This window comes from Thalassophryne amazonica, chromosome 10 (genome assembly GCF_902500255.1).
Source record: "Thalassophryne amazonica chromosome 10, fThaAma1.1, whole genome shotgun sequence".
NCBI lineage: Eukaryota > Metazoa > Chordata > Actinopteri > Batrachoidiformes > Batrachoididae > Thalassophryne > Thalassophryne amazonica.
In genome coordinates, this window is record NC_047112.1 from 22,456,430 (window position 1) to 22,477,063 (window position 20,634).

Below are 20,634 nucleotides of genomic sequence, written 5' to 3' on the forward strand. Positions count from 1 at the left end.
TGCCATGTGCCTTATACTAAGCAGTGGCTTCTGTCTGGCCACTCTACCATACAGGCTTGATTGGTCGATTGCTGCAGAGATGGTTGTCCTTGATCATCGGGTTCTTGGTCACCTCCCTGACTAAAGCCCTTCTCCCATGATCACTCAATTTAGATGGGCAACTTGCTGATTTGTGGATTGCTGCAGAGGTGATTGTTTTTCTGTACTCCAGGAAGAGTCCTGGTGGATCCAACCTTCTTCCATTTACAGATGATGGAGGCCACTGTGGTCATTGGGACCTTCAAAGCAGCAGAAATATTTCTGTACCCTCCCCCAGATTTGTGCATCAAGACAATGCTGTCTCGTAGGTCTGCAGATGATTCCTTTGATTTCTTGCTTGGTTTGTGCTCTGACATGCACTGTAAACTGTGGGACCTCATGTCCAATCAACTGAATTTACCCCAGGTGGACTCCAATTAAGCTGTAGAAACATCTCAAGGATGATCAGTGGAAAAAGGATGCACCTGAGCTCAATTTTGAGCTTCATGGAAAAGGCTGTGAATACTTATGTACTAGATGTGACACCTTAGTTTTCTTTTAATAAATTTACAAAAATAAAAAAATAAAAACTTTTTTCACATTGTCATTATGGGGTGTTGTGTGTAGAATTCTGAGGAAAAATGAATTTCATCCATTTTGGAATAAGGCTGCAACATGACAAAATATGGAAAAAGTAAAGTGCTGTGAATACTTTCTGGATGCACTGTACTTAGTAAATCAGTCTTTGGTGTATTTGGGCATAGCATGAATTAAATCAAAGAGTGTGTCACCAGTAACTACATTCAAGGGTGAGATGTTTTGTGGTAAATTAATGGATCTGCAACACTTCAAAGCACACAAACAGATAGTATTCACCAAAGCTCCCTGAGGTGAAGCAGTGAATTAGTAAAAGAAGTGCATTTTTGCATTCCTGTTATTTTCTGTTCTATTTTATTGTGTGTACATGCAGAGTTTAGGCACATCATGAACCTGCCGCTGTGAGTCCTGAGGGAACATTTTACATTTTTACTTTTAAATGTAATCAGTTTCTGAATACAAAATAAAATGTAATTGGAATACTTTGGATTACTTGTAATTTGAATACTTCTGAATGCACTTCATGCTAAACAAGTATTTAACTTATATGATGTTTTAAACAAATATTTGTGGTTGTGCCCATTTTTAATATGAAGTGCATCATTTTCAGCAGTTATTTTGGAGTAATCCAGAAGTATTCAAATAATGACAAGTAATCAAAATATTCCAGTTGTATTTTGTATTCAGTACCTACTATTTCAAAGTTATCCTTCCCAACTCCGAACAAATAAATACTATAAATACTCTGCGCTGAACTTTAGACCAGGTTTTTAGTGATCCATGATGTAAATGTTTTCTGCTGCCTCGTGATAGTAAGTAGACCACACCTTATTTTAAGACCAAGATGCACATGTGTACACAGATGAGTGCAAGTGCACTTTGAAGAACATATGTAAGCATGAAAACTGCATTAGCTGGAATCTAACAACTGCACTTTTGCTCTGCTGGGCAGTGTTTTGTGCCAGGTGGAACATCTGGCCCAACAAGTTGGTGGGTTTTGCTGGTTTGTTACTGTAGGAACCTGAGGCCCTGCTGGTTTCTCACCTGGAAGAGTTATGTTTTAAGCCTGTTTGTACATCTTTCCTAGTTTCTGAAACCGGAAAGAAGAAAAAATTGATAATTCGAGTCTGAATTCACAGGCGTTGCTACTTTCTCAGCTACAATAGCTGTATGTACTTTCAGTTTGGCACTGTAACTGCTAGGAGTGGGTTTACAGGTATATATGTACAGGACCTGTAGCTTTCTCAACTGGGGGAGCCCAAAGATTTGCTGGTTTCTTAACTGGAGACCCTAGATTTGCAGCCTATGTTTGTAGGTCCTGCAAGTTTGTCACCTTATCCTCCAATGTACGTTCAATCCTCCTCTGTTAAAGGCATTTGACTTTAATAGTGTTACTGTCATTTATTTTGATTAATATTACCTTGATGTAGGGTAGCATGGTGGATTAGTAGTTAGCACTGTTGCCTCACAGCAAGAAGGTTGTGGGTTCGGTTCCCACCTGGGGCCTTTTTGTGTGGAGTTTGCATGTTCTCCCCATGTTTGCATGGGTTCCTTCCGTGTGCTCCGGCTTCCTCCCACATCCAATGACATGCAGGTCTGGTGAATTGGAATCTTTAAATTGAACGTAGGTGTGCATGCGGGTATGAATGTGTTTGTCTATATGTGGCCCTGCATTAAACTGGTGCGCTGTCCAGGTTGTACCCCTCCTCACGCCCTGTCACTGCTGAGATAGACTCCAGCTCCAGCTCCCCCATGACCCTTAACTGCAGTAAGCAGGTATAGAAAATGGGTGGATTACCTTGATGTAAAGCATTTTAAATCTGCTGGTCGAGTTTAAAGGATAATGGGACAACTGAAAGAACTCCAAATTTACAAATCTAACACAAATCCTATATTTTTCCTTCAAAAGAAAGCTTTAAGAATTAATAGTAAGAAACCTTATCGTGAGCCAACTAATCCTTTGTTTGTCCATTTGCATATTTTGAAATTTTGGGACTTGATTGATTACATCATAATACAAATTATGTTCAAAGTGAAAAATGGACTTCTGCCACAACACGTCCAGGACCTGTTTAGAATGAGGGACTCCCCTTATAATTTATGTGATTATTATTTCAGAAATCAAAGATTCAAACTACTGTAGAAAGTCATATTTCTGTTAAAGGTGTAAATATTTGGAATAATTGCCCAGACAATGTAAAATCACTCGGTTGTTTGGTTGGTTTTAAAAGGCTCTATAAAAATTATTTGATTACTTGCAATGACATGTTAAATTAGGTTTATTGATTTTGTTTTTTATTCTGATTTGATTTTCATTTTGATTTATTCTATTTTCTGCACTGCTGCTTGCATGTTCGTGTTTTTTTTTTTAAATGCAAATTCATGGATCAACGTATACTTTGTATTAGTTATGATGGGTATATGTATAATTTTATATACATATGTATAATTTTTATTTTTGGTTAAAGGGGTAGGCGTTTACAAGCGTTTGCTTCTGCCTACACCCTTTCGGGCACATGGGTGCATTGTTGGACTATTTTCTTTTTCTCTTTCGTTGTAAGTTTTTTTTGGACCTGTGTGTGCTGAACAAATTCATTCATTCATTCAATTTGTGTGAGGAAATCTAATATCATATGCACATCTCACATTTAAGCCTGTAATAAATTCAGAGGTAGGAAAAAGGCTTTAGATTCATAAGAGCACAATAGCTCACAGTTCTCCACGCGGCAGGCTAAGGGTACATTTTGACACCAATTCATATGCAGAGAAGCAATGGATTTTATTTTAGCACACCATCTCCTAACACTCTGAGCATTGTGGCCACTGTCAAACATATTCCAAACAGCCGCCTTCATCGTCCAAGCAACAAGACCCTCCTCATTTCTTCCGACAACAGCATCTGCTTATGATCTGCCTTGTGGACAAGCGCACAGTCCTCAACCAGTCACAAGGTGGGATTTGCAATTCTGTGTCACTGTGCAGTGGTAGTATTAAAAAAAAATAACTCCCATTGTGTGGCAGCACGTGAGACAGGGCCCGAATCAAAGAGACACTTCCTTTGGCAATGTGGCAGAGCCTTTGGAGGAGCCACTCATTATTACATGTGAGGTGGGATTTGTGATCTTTTTAATTATTCTGCACTTCATTTCTATCCCACCATTCAAAACGCAACATGAGAATTGATTGCCTGAAAGATCTGTCTTTATAATCTCCCCCAGGCTCATAAATTATCCAACTTTGGGGCAGGGCGGACGAGCCGCGCAGGCACATGCAGTCTTTTCAGAGCAGAGCCACATCGCTGCAGTGCCTGACTGAATGGGCTACTTTTTTCTGAGCTGGAAACTGGAAGGGGGGGAGGAAAAAATGTACACTTGTTATCTTGTGAACCCTCAAACATGTAAGATAGGAATCTCTTGAATGTCAGAGACAGAAATGGAATTAACAAGAGATCTTTTTTGTCACAGAAGGTCATTAGGCTGCCAATCGGGGTAATTATGGAAATGATCTCCCCGGCTCTTTGGAATGTTTTCCGCTTCCATAAGGACTTGAAAGTGTTCAATCAGCCTCTCTCGTGGGAAAGTTCAGCCATAACTGCAAGTGTACCAGCAAAATTAAATTAAGCAAAGAGATTTCATTAGTATTTATAGCCCCGAGGCATTTGTAAAAGTATGGTGCAGCAGAGTAATGTGGGACTGTGGAGGGGAGAATTATTACTATATGACAAAGGCCATACCTAGAAGACATACACATGGATAATGAATAGGAGGCAATGATTGCATCTTTAAAGAAGATTCTTTTAGGGAATGTAAAATATTGATGCTGACTTTGGACTCCTGGCAGAGTGTAGATGTAAGTTTTTTAGCTGTTAATTGCACTATTCAGACATATTTAATTGAGTATGTAACATTTAAACTGGAATCAAACTAATCATGAATAGCTACTCTGCTGAATATCATTTTTTATCACTTTTATTATGTTGGTAAAATTGAAATTACAAGTATGTTTACAAGAGTGACCAAAGTACAAATCCTGTCACTGATGGTGGCATCAACCAACCCAGTCTCATAGCAGTTCATGATAGCATTACGAAAAGTCGATTAATCTATGGGTTCATGATATTATCATAAAAATGGGGCGCTTTTCTTTATGGAGCACAAATTCATTTTGTGACAGGGGCACTAAATGCAGGGTGACAGTGGGGTCTGGGGGGGTTAAGGTTAGAGTTGGGGGAAGGGGAAGGGAGACACTTGCAGTATGGTTAGAGTTAGGAGAAGGGGGACGATTACAAGTAGCAATTTTAAAAAAAAGTGTCACGAAAAGCGTCCGATTTTCATGAGGGGGCACAAAGAAAAAGTGTGAGACTGGGCTGCAAAGTCCACACAAGTAAGGAAATAAACTTTAGTGGAACCAAACCCACATGTGCCACGAGACCGTGAACTGCTTCACCATGTTGCCCGTGACATGAATATAATGCTAAAAGAAAACTATCAATACAATTAACTGAACATAAAACCAACTAAATCTAAGGGCCCCCTCACACATAGCAGAGAAGCTTGCATCTTCGACTGGACTGGGTTGCTTGACGCGAGGATGTTCCGCTTCAAATCGCAGAAGCTTCCTCAGCTAAAATTCTTGCTCTGGTAGTCTGACTTCTGTCTTGACTCTTAGAGAAGAATAGTACGAATGTGGTCAAATTGTGCACGAAGTAGAAAACGTATGCAATTTGTGTAAAATCGGAACTGCTTCTAACTCCACGTACAGCTGTTGCTACAAATCGGAGCTGCCTGTAACACCTCGTACACCTGTTGCTTCAACTATTTGCACACACCAGCGGCTGAAAGACAGAGTGTACCCTTTGATAGCCCATTCGATCCCTCTCGCGGCAGGTGTCTGCCAAATTCTAACACCGCTTGCTTGGCACTTAGAAAATGCATGGCCATTCACGCTGTTAGCACAAAAACAGTCAGCAGACGATCACTTTTTAGCTGGCGGTGAAATTTATCTAAGTGCCCCCACAACTGTGAAGTTGCCAAGTAAACATGTGGCATGCCAGGGTGTCAGCTCCCCCCACAACACGTGCGTGTTTCACGCTCTCCCCCCTACACCCCCCGCCAAACACATGGTGTGCGTGTGGTTGGTGCGCCCCCCTCCCCCACAGGCGAGGCGCCTCTCATTTGAGTAACAACTTGGTCTGTGCGCTGAACGGACAGAGGGCGTGGCTGGCTGCCAACAGCAGCAGTTGTTGATATCTCTGGTCCTGGACATCACAGCTGCAGAACACATACCATGTTTTGACGAACACGCACATGTGTGTGCTTGCTGTCCTCACATGGAAATACATAAAAACATATAGCGCTTTTGCGATGTGCAGGAGATCGCGCACAGCGCGCACATTGACAGGCTGCCCCAGGTGTTATGGACCGTCAAATCATAACACGCAGCATGCGATCTGACTGTCACGTCACCCACGTGAGCTCTGTTCCACATGACGCGGTGTCTGTCCTGCGATGCACCGTCCACTGTTCGGACACATGCACGGGGCAGGCTGGACATTCCAGGTTCAGTGGATGTGGACATGATAAGAGTACACTGCTCCATTCATGTCATTTCATGACTTATGTCTGTGACCATGGGTCAACTACAGAGGAACAGATGCATTCATACTTGTATTGTCCACTTGACAAGAGGGATTCAATAAAATGCAGTGTTTTTTGGTGCATGGGTTTTATAATTACATCCATCTCCTTGTTGATTTCAGGCATTTTTTTTCCACACCTTTTACAGGCCAGCGATGGCAGTGCAGTGGTAAGTAAGTCCCTTCGGCTGCTCCCTTGTACTCCCTTGCACTTGGGGTCGCCACAGCAAATCCAAGGTGGATCTGCATGTTGAATTGGCACAGGTTTTACGCCGGATGCCCTTCCTGACGCAACTCCACAGTACATGGAGAAATGTGGCAGGGGTGGGATTTGAACCCGGAACCTTCTGCACTGAAACCAAGCACATTAACCACTTGGCCACCACCCCTGCGATATATATATATGGTAATATATATATATATATATATATATATATATTATATATATATATATATATATAAATGGTAAATGGACTGCATTCAGGTCCCATCTTATATAATCAGGTCCCATCTTATCTTAGGGACCTCGTAGTACCATATCACCCCAATAGAGCGCTTCGCTCTCAGACTGCAGGCTTACTTGTAGTTCCTAGGGTTTGTAAGAGTAGAATGGGAGGCAGAGCCTTCAGCTTTCAGGCTCCTCTCCTGTGGAACCAGCTCCCAATTCAGATCAGGGAGACACACCCTCTCTACTTTTAAGATTAGGCTTAAAACTTTCCTTTTTGCTAAAGCTTATAGTTAGGGCTGGATCAGGTGACCCTGAACCATCCCTGTTATGCTGCTATAGACGTAGACTGCTGGGGGGTTCCCATGATGCACTGTTTCTTTCTCTTTTTGCTCTGTATGCACCACTCTGCATTTAATCATTAGTGATCGATCTCTGCTCCCCTCCACAGCATGTTTTTTTTCCTGGTTCTCTCCCTCAGCCCCAACCAGTCCCAGCAGAAGACTGCCCCTCCCTGAGCCTGGTTCTGCTGGAGGTTTCTTCCTGTTAAAAGGGAGTTTTTCCTTCCCACTGTAGCCAAGTGCTTGCTCACAGGGGGTCGTTTTGACCGTTGGGGTTTTACATAATTATTGTATGGCCTTGCCTTACAATATAAAGCGCCTTGGGGCAACTGTTTGTTGTGATTTGGCGCTATATAAAAAAATTGATTGATTGATTGATTGCATTTATATAGCGCTTTTCCATCTGCATCAGAGCGCTTTACAATTATGCCCAATGTCAGGATGCTTCCATACAAGGCGCTCACTACACACCGGGAGCAATAGGGATTAAAGGCCTTGCCCAAGGGCCCCTAGTGATTTTCCAGTCAGGCGGGGATTTGAACCCATAATCTTCTGGACTCAAGCCCAACACCTTAACCACTAGACCATAGTGGTTACGGTGTTGGGTCTAGTCTAAGGTGACCATAGACTAGACCATATATATATATATATATATATATATATATATATATATATATATATATATATATATATATATATATATATATATATATGCCAATAAAATGCTAATTGGATCTAAAACTGGTTGTAAAGAAAACATAATATCAAACTACTGCATATAAAAGCTAATTGAAGGAGAATGTAAAGCCAGCTAAAGTGACGTTTAAAAGCTAACTGAATCTAAAACTAAATGAAAGCTGTAACAAAAAAGCAAACGGGAGCAAATATCAAGTGGGATAAAGCCGGCCAGGCTGACTTTAAAATTAGCTATAAGCCTATAGCTAAATCAGCTGATTCTGAAGCTAACACAGTATAAAATTAACTGCATGTATAACTGAGAAGCTAACTGAATTTAAAGTGTGAAACAGGGAAAAAAAAACAGACTTAGGCACAGGTGGCTGTGGAGAGCACAGACTTGCTGCAGAAATGATCACAGCATCAAGGTCGCCGTTCGCTTCGTTTTTCTTTTGTTAGTTTCGGTTTTGTTTAGGTCTTTTATGCTCTCTGCACTCACAGGCTTTTCGGTGATGCAACTCATTCCTCCACTTTTTCCCGATGATTTGTGGTTTTATGACTTTTTTACTTCGTTCAGAAAACACAGTGTTTCATGTGACCGGGCCATTAATTGAACTCAGTGTTTCTCAAAGTTTTTCAGATAAAGGACAACTTAAACAATAAAAGAAATTCTCACTGACCCCTAACTCACCAAAATATCCAAAACAATAGGTCTATTTGCCACTCCAACACTATGTTACAACAGTATATTACTATCTATAACTTTGGAGTTGTTTTTAAATTTGAAAAATGCTTTGAAGTTAAAAAATTATATTAATTTAAAGTATGATATTTTATCAATATACTAGTGGACCACTAGGTGTTGCTGATGGACCACCAGTAGACTATGGACCACTCATTGAGAAAGGCTTATCTAACTGAAATTGAATTAAATTTGAAGTTGGGAAATTAGGGAACAACCCCCTTACACTGGTAAATTCAATTTGCGATGGTAAAATCCAGCATTAATGTCTGCAAATCATCAGACACAAGGGCGTTATTCCCATTCTAATCCAATTCCAACGTTTGTACGCTTTATTTTTCTGTAAATAATTTGATCAGCGAATCATTGTGAAAGGGTGTGGTCGGTTCGTCAAAGCTTACCGTTGCAGCAGCATCTTAATGTCAAACTGGAAATTCTGTGAGCAGACCTACAGATTTTTCAATCTTGTCAGCTGCATTGAGTTAAATCCACGGTAAATCCATCAATCAATCCATTTAAATCCATAAATCCACGCAGTTCAGCATCATCCTCACTGCAGTAGTTTCTGTCGCCCTCAAGTGTCAGCGCAATTATTTACATCTGCGTAGCAGCGCGCGCAGTCAGGGCGCGGACTAATACATTAAATGTGAAACAGTTTTAATATTTTGCCACCGTTTAGGTGATATTTTATGGTCTGAAATCTCACATGATTAACCAATCGGATTCTCGGAAAAAAAAATGTAATTGGATTAGAATAAAGAAAATCAGTCCAGTTTCTGTCCATTCTTAAAAATAATAATTTCAACCTAGTTGTTACTATTTTCATATATAAGTGAATTTAGTTGTTTCCAGCAAAGGTGGGCCAAAATTATACAGTAACTATGTAACACATGATTTGAAACATTGGTTATGTTAAGGCCCCTTAACCTCAAATAAACTGACACTGTAAAGATAATATTCGTAATTTCCAGACAGCACAACCAGTTTGATTAGAACAGGTGCTTCCCCACTGGAATACCAACAAAGACTCTATTTTATACAGAAAAAAAGTATTTTGCCAAAGGGTGATAAGGTATAATGCAAAAGAAAATGCATCATTAATTTAAGTGATTGTAGTAGTTTGTAGTTAGTTTTATTATAGACCCATAATTCAGAGTAAAAATAGCCTCTTTGACTGCAACACAGATATATATTTTTAAATAAATATTCATTTCAATGAATCGTAAAATCAAAACATCATCTTTCCAAGCTTTGCACCTCATCATCAACATCATCTTCTGCAGTTCAGTTGGGTTCGAGAAGAGGTAAAGTGTTTCTGTGGAGAAGTTGACAGATTGTGTGAGGGGACATTATGGGCAGGACAGGCGGGATATAGAAGGTAATTTACTGTGATGTTACATGTATGTATGCATCAATAGGCAAGAGGATATTGAGTTCAGGGGTCACACCGAATGAGAGTTCCCTTTGAATTACAAGAAATGGAGTCTCACATGCAAACATTAGGAATGGCAGGCAGGAATCTCAATCTGAGCACAAATATGATTCATACAGTGTAGATAATTTGCTTTTTTACTTGTGCTTTTTTTCACACACGTGAACATTTTCTTGTTGAATGCACAGGCACCAAACTACACTCTCAATGGGTGAAATACAACAAAATTCTATTACTTATATTAGGTGATAATAAGGGATGAGATGCAATAGTTCACCACATATTGCAAATTGAAATCCAAGATAGCAACAACTGTAAATGAAATTAATCCTTTGCATTTTACAATCAGGAAATGCATCTGCAAAGGAAAAAGGCTTTGGGGCAGGTTTGTCTGCACGAAGAAGCTAAATAGCCATCTATCCATTTTCTGAAATCTGAATCGGAACCAGGGGACCAGAGCCTGTCCTACTGGTCATTAGGTAAGAGGCAGGGTACACTCTGGACAAGCTACCAGTCTACTGCAGGGCCACATATCGATGCACTCATACTCACCCCTACGGTCAGTTTGGAGTCACCAGTTCAACTAACCTGCACGTCTTTGGAAGTGAGACGGAGCAAGGGAATAACGTGTAAATTCCACACAGAAAGCAGAGGGTTGGAAGTGAACCCAAGACCCTCTCACTGTGAGGCAACAGTACTAACCGCTAAGGCACTGTGCTACCGAAGCTAAAGATTGTAGATATAAATATTCTGTACCTCCACCAACCCCTATAGAAGTAAATCCTATATGCTGAGGCCTATTGGTGCTGGTGCTTATCCTTGGATTCCATAGCGTGAAGTGAATGAGATGCTACAATGACCCCTGGAAAGGATGCTAGTCCATCATAGGTTACTTCCCCAACCCATTTCACCAGGTAGGTGGACTGGGAAAATGCAGATGAAGTGTATTGTTCATAAGGACACAAACGGATAGCAATCGAACTGAGGTCTACCCACTGAGCTACACTGACCCAACCCTAACAAGCCACTTTCAAGCACTCTGTTCATTTGTCATGCCAAAAGTGATCTTGGATCCATAACCTGATCCACCTCAAGAATTAATAACCTTTTTCTTGATCCCATCTCCAACCCATAACAAAATTTCATTGGCATCTATTCAGCACTTTTTATGATATAAGTGTATGACAATTTAAATTTCTTATAACCACTTTGTCGAGAAGGACCCATCATTATTACATCCTAGACTGGCAGCACATGTGGCTTTTCATCCAGTTTGAAAACTGCATGAGGGTAGAGACTGATGTGATGTGTCAATGTGCATATGAGTCAGTTTGAATTTTAAGGCAATAATAATTATTTAATAATAATTTTGAGCAACAACAGGGGCAATATATGGGCCAACCAATTCCTGCTGGCATTATTTGCTGCCACCTGTTTGCACATGGCTCAGCCCAAATAGCAGCACTATCCCATGCAGCTGACAGCTAAACAGGCTTTAGTCAAACAAGCAGACTAAAACCAATATTAGTATTTCAATAAGAAACATTTTGCCTGTGTGTGATTAAAAATTGAGCCCTCCGATCACAGCGCCCACCTACAGAAAATTCTGACTAAGTCCCTGGATTACAAGCAAAGCTGGCTGCTCATTTTTATTTTCAGATAAATAAAAAAATTAAATAAAAAAACACTGACTCCGACAGTTAAAGGCTTTGCAGCGGTTTAATGCGGATAAACTATATCAAATACCTGCAGGGCCAATTTGCGTCGTTTACGACACCTTCTTCATACCCGCATGCGCAACATGCAGCCTCATAAATTACTAAAAGACTACAAACTGAGTGACATTGCACATACTTAACAAGTGCACATTGGCATGGTAATCCCACTGCATTTTGATGGAGGTGTCACTTTCCCACCCGGACACCAGCTCCCAAAATTCCGCGTAGTTTCACCGGACGGACGCGCTGGTGGAAAGGGAGGGGAGATAATTAGATGGTTGAACCGAATTTTAATACAAAAAATTAAAATAATTAAATAAAACATTTGTAAGATTTGATCAGATTTTTAATATTCTGTTATTATAAATCAAACTGCATGAAAACGAGCTGCGAATTAAATATTTTTACTGCGAAATTTTGCAAGTAAACCACTATAATATTTTTAAATTTACTGGCTCTAGTTTACATTTATAAATGTTGTAAAATAATGCGAAAACGAATATTCGTTAAGAAATGATAAATGACTTCACAACATAGTGTCTGTTGAGAAAGACGGAAGAGAAATTTTAATCTTTTTAAAGCCTTGATTTCGTTGATGCAATCCAAAAATCCCTTTATATTTGATCATTACACCAAAATACACTAGATTGGACGAATCCAGAATTTAGTCTTCAGATGATTTGATTTGTTATTGTTGTTGTCTGCTTGTTTTTTTAAGAACTTTGGAAAGAATTTCTGACATAATTGGTGCAAATAAAACTCAACATGGTTTTTATTATTGACAAATTGTCGCGTTACTTTTTACATTAATCGATAACCTGTTTAGTCTATAAAATATCGCAAATAAAAAAGCATTAACTTAAAATGCCGATTAAGCAATTCTTAATTAAATATCAGAATTTACAAAATATTCTTCAGCCCATCGATTAATTGACTCATTAAATCACTCGTGCAAAATAACCAACACACAACGTCCAAAAAATTCTTGATGCCTTCGTGACCAAGAAAAAGAACTACTGGATCTGCAGTCAAAAGCCAAGATTCATGATTTTACACGTTTTTTTCCACAGTTTCAACAAAAGCCAACCGACACTTATTTGAAGAAGTGGAGAAATAATAGAATTTATGGCGAGCAACGGTTTTCCTGTTAAAATCAGTAGCAAATTGTTTATATTTGATTGAAATCGACAATTCATCCATAAGTGAAATATGACATTCATATATTATGTATGACTGGATGTGATGCATGTTTTTTACAAAATGTCAGTAAACAACGGAACAGACAGATCTCTTAAACTTGCGTCCTGTTGGATAGATGGACCATCCAGCGTGCGCCGTGGCTTTTTGGGCCCTTCGTGCATTGTTGTGTCTGGGACTCGTGCAGGAAATGAGCGATAAAAAATGAGCTTCATCATATTGTTTGACTCAAAGTGGCAGAGTGCATTCTGGGAGGAAATATTTTCCAAAAAAAAAAAAAAAAAAAAAACTACAAGTATGCACGTGGAGCTGCTAATGAACAATATCATCCACGTGGTACTGGCCGTCAATCACATTTTCTCTCCAAAATCTCTCTGCCCAAACAGCATACCGATATTTTTTCTCAATTAAACAAGGTGTAAATTATTTTGGATTTTTCGTGTTGTTGCTTAACATTTCTTTCTTTGCATAAAATTCATTTATGCAATCCTTTAAAACGATTACTTAACAATGCGTCATTAAATCATAGAATGGATTTATTTAGTCGTCGTTTTTCAGAAAATGATTTTTAAAAAACTGAATTTGAATGTTATTCATTTAAGAAGAATTTACGTGTGTGTGTGTGTGTGTGGTGTGTGTGTGTGTGTGTGTGTGTGTGTGTGTGTGTGTGTGTGTGTGTGTGTGTGTGTGTGGTGTGTGTGTGTGGTGTGTGTGTGTGTGTGTGTGTTTTATTTTGCAACCTACTACTCAGTCACTCTCATGCTCATATTTCGTCATATTCAGTCTTATTTTTTTTTAAAAAAGAAAAGGGAGAATTTCACATTCGTATGATTTCGAAATGTTTCTCTGAGTTAATTGTCAAAATATTAAAATTGCGAATTTGCGGCATCAATCAATCAATCAATCAATTTTATTTATATAGCGCCAAATCACAACAAACAGTTGCCCCAAGGCGCTTTATATTGTAAGGCAAAGCCATACAATAATTACGTAAAAACCCCAACGGTCAAAACGACCCCCTGTGAGCAAGCACTTGGCGACAGTGGGAAGGAAAAACTCCCTTTTAACAGGAAGAAACCTCCAGCAGAACCAGGCTCAGGGAGAGAGCATGAGAGAAGTCACTCCAGTGGCTCATATAAACTGAATTGTCCGTCATTTAAATATCGTTTGACCTATTTTTCTGACAAAATGAATAAATGGAACACATCGCCATTTCATGGTTCACGCCGATTCCACTCTGCTGAAGTGTCTTGAGCAAAGTCCCCCTATATTCAGCTTCTGCAAAGGAGCCTGACCTCTGACCCTGCAGGAAGAAAGATGGGTACAAGAAAAGAAAATTCCCTCTCAGGAAGCATCAGAGCATCGCGTTATTATGATCACAGTTATTTATCCGGTGACCTTGACGGTAGTTTTTGCGGCGATCACGTGGTCTGGCTCTCCATCACCTGCGCTGCACGGCCGGCGTCCTCCTAATGGTTTCATGCCGGAGCGAGTTGGCTTATTACCCTAAAAGGTTTTGTCGCGCCAAGCCGTGCGTGCGTGCTTTAAACGTACATTTCATTAATAAACTGCGGACGCGTAAAAGCGGATTTATGGGGCTTCAAAAGATCACAGGAAGGACGTTGGTTTGAAACCCCCTCACGGTGGTGCCGCACTCGGGTTATAGCAGTTACGCCGCCTTTCACACAACACTGTGCGTAAAAAGAGGGCTTAGTGCACCTGTCTCCAGAGAGGGGGATCAGCGGTGTTCCACATTTTAAAAAGATCCTTCTTTTAATTTTTGGGTATGAATAAAATCTATTTTGCATTTCTAAACTGCTCTCCTCAGCACCAGAGGTGTTGGTTTTGCAAGTAAATATGCAGAACATTCAATTAATTCATCGGACTTTGATGCGAGGAAAAATGGACAAAAACGAAAAACCAGCAAGTCTTTGACCAGCTTTCACTTTGCACAAACATATCAAAGAAAACTGTTCACTGTCCGAAAACAGTGCTAACTGCGCATCCATCCGCGCGCGCCCTGCGTGCGGATCAAGCGAATCCAAATTGATGCAGAAGCCCGATTTCGTCTGCTAAGCAAGTCCGCAGTGATAGAGCTCAGATCTCACAGGTCACCGAGAGATTAACACGACACGAGTCGAATCGGAAGCCGCCTTTTCCCCTCTTTTGACCCGCACACGCATTATTAATGATAGCGTTTGATTAATGCGGTTTTGAGAGGCGTGGGCGCGCGGATCAGCTCCTTTTGCACCAATAAAGGCAATTATAAAGGCTTTGAATTCACATGACAAAAACAGAAAAGCAAAACATGCATATTCCAAAACAAATTAGTGCTTTTAAAAAAAGAATTTCTAATATGAATTTCGTGCAATGTAGAGTATAAATGTTACATTTTAGATTAAACTGTACTGTGCCGTTTTTTTATTATTAGTTACAAAAATTGATACAAGGCAGTTGAGCGAAACTAATTTAGTCGTTATATTTTCTTTTGCATTAACATCTGTAATTCATTTGTGTATATTTTCATTTATTTAAATTAAATCTTATCAAAATAATTGACTTTCCTTAATCTTTTCATTGGCCTGCCAAGAAGATTCCGATAAAATCAATCGCATGTTTTCATCTCTTGTGGCACAACTCTACATATTCACTGTTAAAATTCGTTAATTTTACTGTCAATTTCTGCAGAATAAAATAGCAAAATAAACATAAGGCATGCTGTGCTGAAAAGGGGAAGAGATTTATTTTTTTCTCACGGCTGCAGGGAGCCTTTGGAGCTCTGCATATCGGGTGGTTTCCTTGACTCCAGCCTCCGCCGCTCACCTTCATGCTTGTGAATACGCGCTTCTCTTTGCGCTCACCCGCTGCCGCATTTCCTAGTTTTTTCAAATGTTAAAAACATGCAATGATCGGGGCCGTTAGCGCCTCTTTTATTCGCTGCATTTATTATCCTTCCAGCAGACTTCACACCTTAAATCCTGCGGGAACAAACAGACTTTTGAATTCGTGCTTTGCATTCGCAGCGCGCTTTAAAGCGGAAAACTTTTGAATTTTTTACGCACACTAACATGCACCGCACGACAAACCAACGGCCGCATGCACCGTTTAAAATAAAGCAACACGACACAAACTTTTAAATGAGGATCGTTTTAAACTTAACTGTCGTCGTTTTCGTCGTGCGCCTTGTTTTCAGTGAGCAAATTTCGGCTTTGGGTGGTTTTTACGCAGCCGCGTTAATTGCGCATCGACTCTTCAATCACGCAGGCCAATTTTCTCCCCTCCTCCGCCCTCCACCTCCTCCTCTTCTCCTCCTCCTCCCTCCGCCACCGCTAAATGGTCTATGACGGACGAACACAGAAATCAGCGGAAAGCAGCATTGCTGATGTCCCATTGTTGACAAATCCATGAAACAACTCCAGTTTGCATGGTTTAACAGAGAGCAGAGGAGCGAGGAGAGGAGGGGCAGAGGCGCGTCTGTCGTCACCAAACCACGTGTCCTGCGCTGATAGTATATCTTATAGTGAGAAAAGTAATCTATCAGACAGTCCTGTTAAAGCTCTTTAAAAGCATGTGTCATTTCGACTTGCTTCTCCAAATATCACTCCTTTAGGAAATATACGGACCGAGGAGAAAAAAAAGAAAGTCGCTGCAAGAGTCCTCCAAAGAACTTAAAAATCCTTTTTTCTGCAGGAGAATATTTGTAGAAGTTGAACTTTCTGTTTCGCTTTTAACATTTTTGGAGACATTCGATCCCTTTGGCAGAAGCGAGAAGTCCTTGTGTGCGCGCACTGACCGCGCTGCTCTCCGCTCATCACCGCTCACGCTCCCGCTCTGTTGTTTTGGCTTTAAAAGATAAAATAAGAATAACAGTTAAAAACATAAAGTGAAAGTCAGCCGTGAGATGACCCTGTCTGGAGGCAACGAAAAAGCCAGCGACATGTCCGGCCAAACTGTGCTGACGGCGGAGGACGTGGACATCGACGTGGTGGGAGAAGGAGACGAGGAGTGCATGGAGAGGGTGGATAGCGACTGCGACAGCCCGGGGGGAGGCATGATCCTGCACGACCTGCGGGGAGACGGCGGCGACGAGGAGCTGGACGACGAGATCGAAGTGGAGAAGGAGGAGGAGATGAGGTCCGGCGGCGGGAGTCCGTGCTGCGAGAGCTCCGGGGAGGGAGACGCCGGGAAGGGAGAGGGTCACGAGCAGAGCGCGGCGCCGGGCGGTGCCATCCAGAAGCCCAAAAACAGCCTGGTGAAGCCGCCGTACTCCTACATCGCCCTGATCACTATGGCGATACTCCAGAGCCCGCAGAAGAAGCTGACGCTCAGCGGCATCTGCGAGTTCATCAGCAACCGCTTCCCCTACTACCGCGAGAAGTTCCCCGCGTGGCAGAACTCCATCCGGCACAACTTGTCCCTCAACGACTGCTTCGTGAAAATCCCGCGCGAGCCCGGCAACCCCGGCAAGGGCAACTACTGGACCCTGGACCCGGCTTCCGAGGACATGTTCGACAACGGCAGCTTCCTTCGGAGGAGGAAGAGGTTCAAGAGGGTCCAGCCGGACGTGCTCAGGGACCAGACTGCGCTCATGATGCAAAGCTTCGGGGCGTACAGCCTCGGAGGCCCCTACGGGCGGCACTACGGGATCCACCCGGCTGCCTACTCCCATCCAGCCGCTTTGCAGTACCCGTACATCCCCCCTGTGGGGACCATGCTGCCGCCGGGCGTCCCGCTCCTGCCCTCGGCGGAGCTGAACCGAAAAGCGTTCGGCTCCCAGCTCAGCCCGAGCCTCCAGCTGCAGCTCAACAGCCTGAGCACGGCGTCCATGATCAAGTCCGAGCCGTCCAACAGGCCCTCGTTCAGCATAGAGAACATTATCGGGGTGTCCAGCGCGTCCTCGTCCATGCCGGGCGCCGCGCAGGCTTTCCTGCGGCCTCCGGTGACCGTTCAGTCGGCCCTGCTGAGCGCGCAGTCCCTCTCCCTGACCCGGACATCAGCCGCTATCGCCCCCATCCTCAGTGTGCCGTCAAATATTATATCTGGACACGTTTTACCCGCAGCCACGGCGGCGGGCTGTCTCCAAATGGCCCTCACAGTGACTTCCAAACTATTTAAAAAGAAAAAAAAAAAAGAAAAAACACATTTTTCTATAGAGACGAAGAAAAGAAACAGCACAAATCATTAGGCAGCACTGCAGGACTCTAGCTGTAAAAACTGATGAAAGAAAAAAGGAAAAAAGGAGATATTTCTGTACAGGTAATATTTGTAAATATTTGTAAAAAAAAAATCTGATTTTACTTGTTTGACTTTTACCTGTCTTTTTATTTTATTCCTGTTGGAAAAATATGTGATAATTATTTTACCTTTTTTTCTTCTTTTTTTATTGTTATTAGTGGACTGCCGACATTTTTTCATACAACACACAAAATGCTCTGACAAAAAATTCTGTTTATTAAAAAATATATGTAATTGTATGTAGCTATATTGTGTTGTAAACTGATTTGTAAATAAATCGAAGAAAGAATTAAATCAATTTTCATTATTACATGATTGAAGGCAGACTGGATGAGAATCATTTTTATAACACCTGCAAACTCAGGTTGAATTGTGACTATAAAAATGGGCAGAAATAATTGTGTTTGCTCTAAAAGTTGTTTGATTATTTACAGATTTTATTAAGTAAAATTCCACAATGGTAGTAGTTCATACAATTTCTAAAAAAAAATCGCACGTTATATTTCATTTTAACTTGGGGAAACGTTTAAACTCATATATTCGACAATTATAACATTGCATTTTCTTCAGCGCGTGTGACATTTCACACATTATATTATGGAATACATTTTATTTCAAAAGGTTTACAAAAGGTTTTTTTTTTTAAAATAATCGAAAAGCGTTTTTGAAAGTAAAAATGAAACGTCACAGCATAATGATAAAATAATATAATTTCAGATGAAGATCAAATAATAATTAAAAAATTATATCTAGGTATCAGTGATGTTATTCTTTTCTTTCCTTATTCTTTTCAAATCTGATAAATTTTCTAATTATAAATTGAACAAAACTATAAAAAATAAATTCATTTTAATAAATAATTTCATTCAGTTTTCAGCCATTTTAACCGTTTTTTTTTTACGCTTATATTTATGGTTGTTTTCTTTATAATGATCTCCGTCTGGAGGTCAAGACAGCTTTTAATTTACCACCGTATCGATGCTCGTATCATTTTACAGGACATTCAGCTGCTCGGTCACCATAAAGGTAACAGTTTAGCAGTTGTGTCTGGATAATCACTTTTACACAAACAGCAAATGGTGATCGGGCTGGTGTGTGTGTGTGTGTGTGTGTGTGTGTGTGTGTGTGTGTGTGTGTGTGTGTGTGTGTGTGTGTGTGTGTGTGTGTGTGTGTGTGTGTGTGTGTGTGTGTGTGTGTGTGTGTGTGTGTGTGTGTGTGTGTGAGGGGCCCCAAAGGCGCTATATTTAACTGACCCATGGAAAAGAGAAAGGAGCGCAGTTCCATCTAAACGACACACAAGGCTCAGAGATTATTATTATTATTATTATTATTATTATTATTATTGCATTGTTACCGTGGGATTTTGTATTTGCTTTTAACGATTTAATGCAAATCTGCAATTATTAGTCTGAAACATTTCTGATTTTTTTTTATACCCCTTACAAATTTAGATCTGAAAATTCTGAAGTGAATAAAATATTAATATTGACACAGTCTCTTTTATTCTTAGACAGGCATTTAAGATGCGCCATGAGGTTTTAGTGTGTGTGTGCGCGCGCGCGCGTGTGTGTAGGGGTGGGGGGTGGGTGATTTGGAGCTCTATGCGCGTCTCTCTGGGTTTTTTTTTAAAAAAGAATTCCTAAATCCAAATGACAGCAAATAAAGTAACGGGAGGCTGTTAAACGCTTTTCACTTCTTTTCCTGCAGGTGGTGCGATTACTGATCCAGGTTTTGTGCACCGAGTTTGTTTCTGTGCACTCACACGTGTGGCAACCTCTCAGGATAATATTCAGGCCGCTAGGGGGCGTAAACTAACACCTTTGGCGCTTAAGAAAACTGACAAAGTTGCACGAACCCACTTGCAACCATATTAAGCCGCATTATTTTCTTTGCATTATTTGAACTTTGTAAGCTTAAAATTTGGGTTTTTTGGTACATAATCGTGACTGCACGTGCACTTCAAGGAGAGGGAGATGCCAGTGACAGTCAATCAACAATTTTCAGGAGAAATAGTATTTTTTTAATGTGATAAATATTTGATCAGTTAACACTCTGATCACATGTGCACCTTTTTTGGCACAGAGTGAAATTAACCTTTTATTTGGTTTGGAGAGTGGAGACTAAAAAACTTGGGTTTCACCTGTTTGAATGAAAAATAAGCATGTTGAATTGCACACCAATACCTTTTTTTTTATTTATTTTTACTTTGATGACAGATGTTTACTTGCAGATGTGAAAAATTTTCAATTTAAGTTAAACTGATAAAGCAAAGATGGCATTAAAGGGGTCACACCTTCTCAGGAAGCTGATGTTGTCAAACACAGATATTAAAGTTTGGGTGCAAAAATACGACTCGGACAGTGAGGGGATGCGTCCTATTTTCAGGTCTGTGAGAAACAGCTTGTTTTTGTTGCTCTAATTGGAGATGATGGAACACGCTTTTGGGAACTCGACCAAAGAGGTATACATGCACATGAGGTCAGATGGCAGACTCTACAACATCACAAAACTCAGAGCTAAAACCAAGGTGTGTGAGACCATCAGTAGGGACGTGTTCTTTGCCAATGACACAGCAGTCACCTCTCCCACTGAACAATAT

The 20,634-nt window shown here is 40.7% G+C and overlaps 1 protein-coding gene and 1 long non-coding RNA gene across 2 annotated transcripts; both read left to right on the forward strand.

The window, feature by feature from the left end:
• The first annotated feature begins 219 nt into the window (after positions 1-219).
• On the forward strand, positions 220-20,059 carry LOC117518429. Its single transcript, XR_004562983.1, has 3 exons — positions 220-419; positions 9,777-9,791; positions 20,049-20,059. It is a non-coding gene; the product is annotated as an uncharacterized LOC117518429 (long non-coding RNA).
• On the forward strand, positions 16,317-17,981 carry foxd3 (forkhead box D3). Its single transcript, XM_034179547.1, is given in 2 exon segments — positions 16,317-17,871; positions 17,873-17,981. Coding segments are annotated over 2 exon segments (1,197 nt in total). The 5' UTR covers positions 16,317-16,701; the 3' UTR covers positions 17,900-17,981.
• Positions 20,060-20,634: the final 575 nt, after the last annotated feature.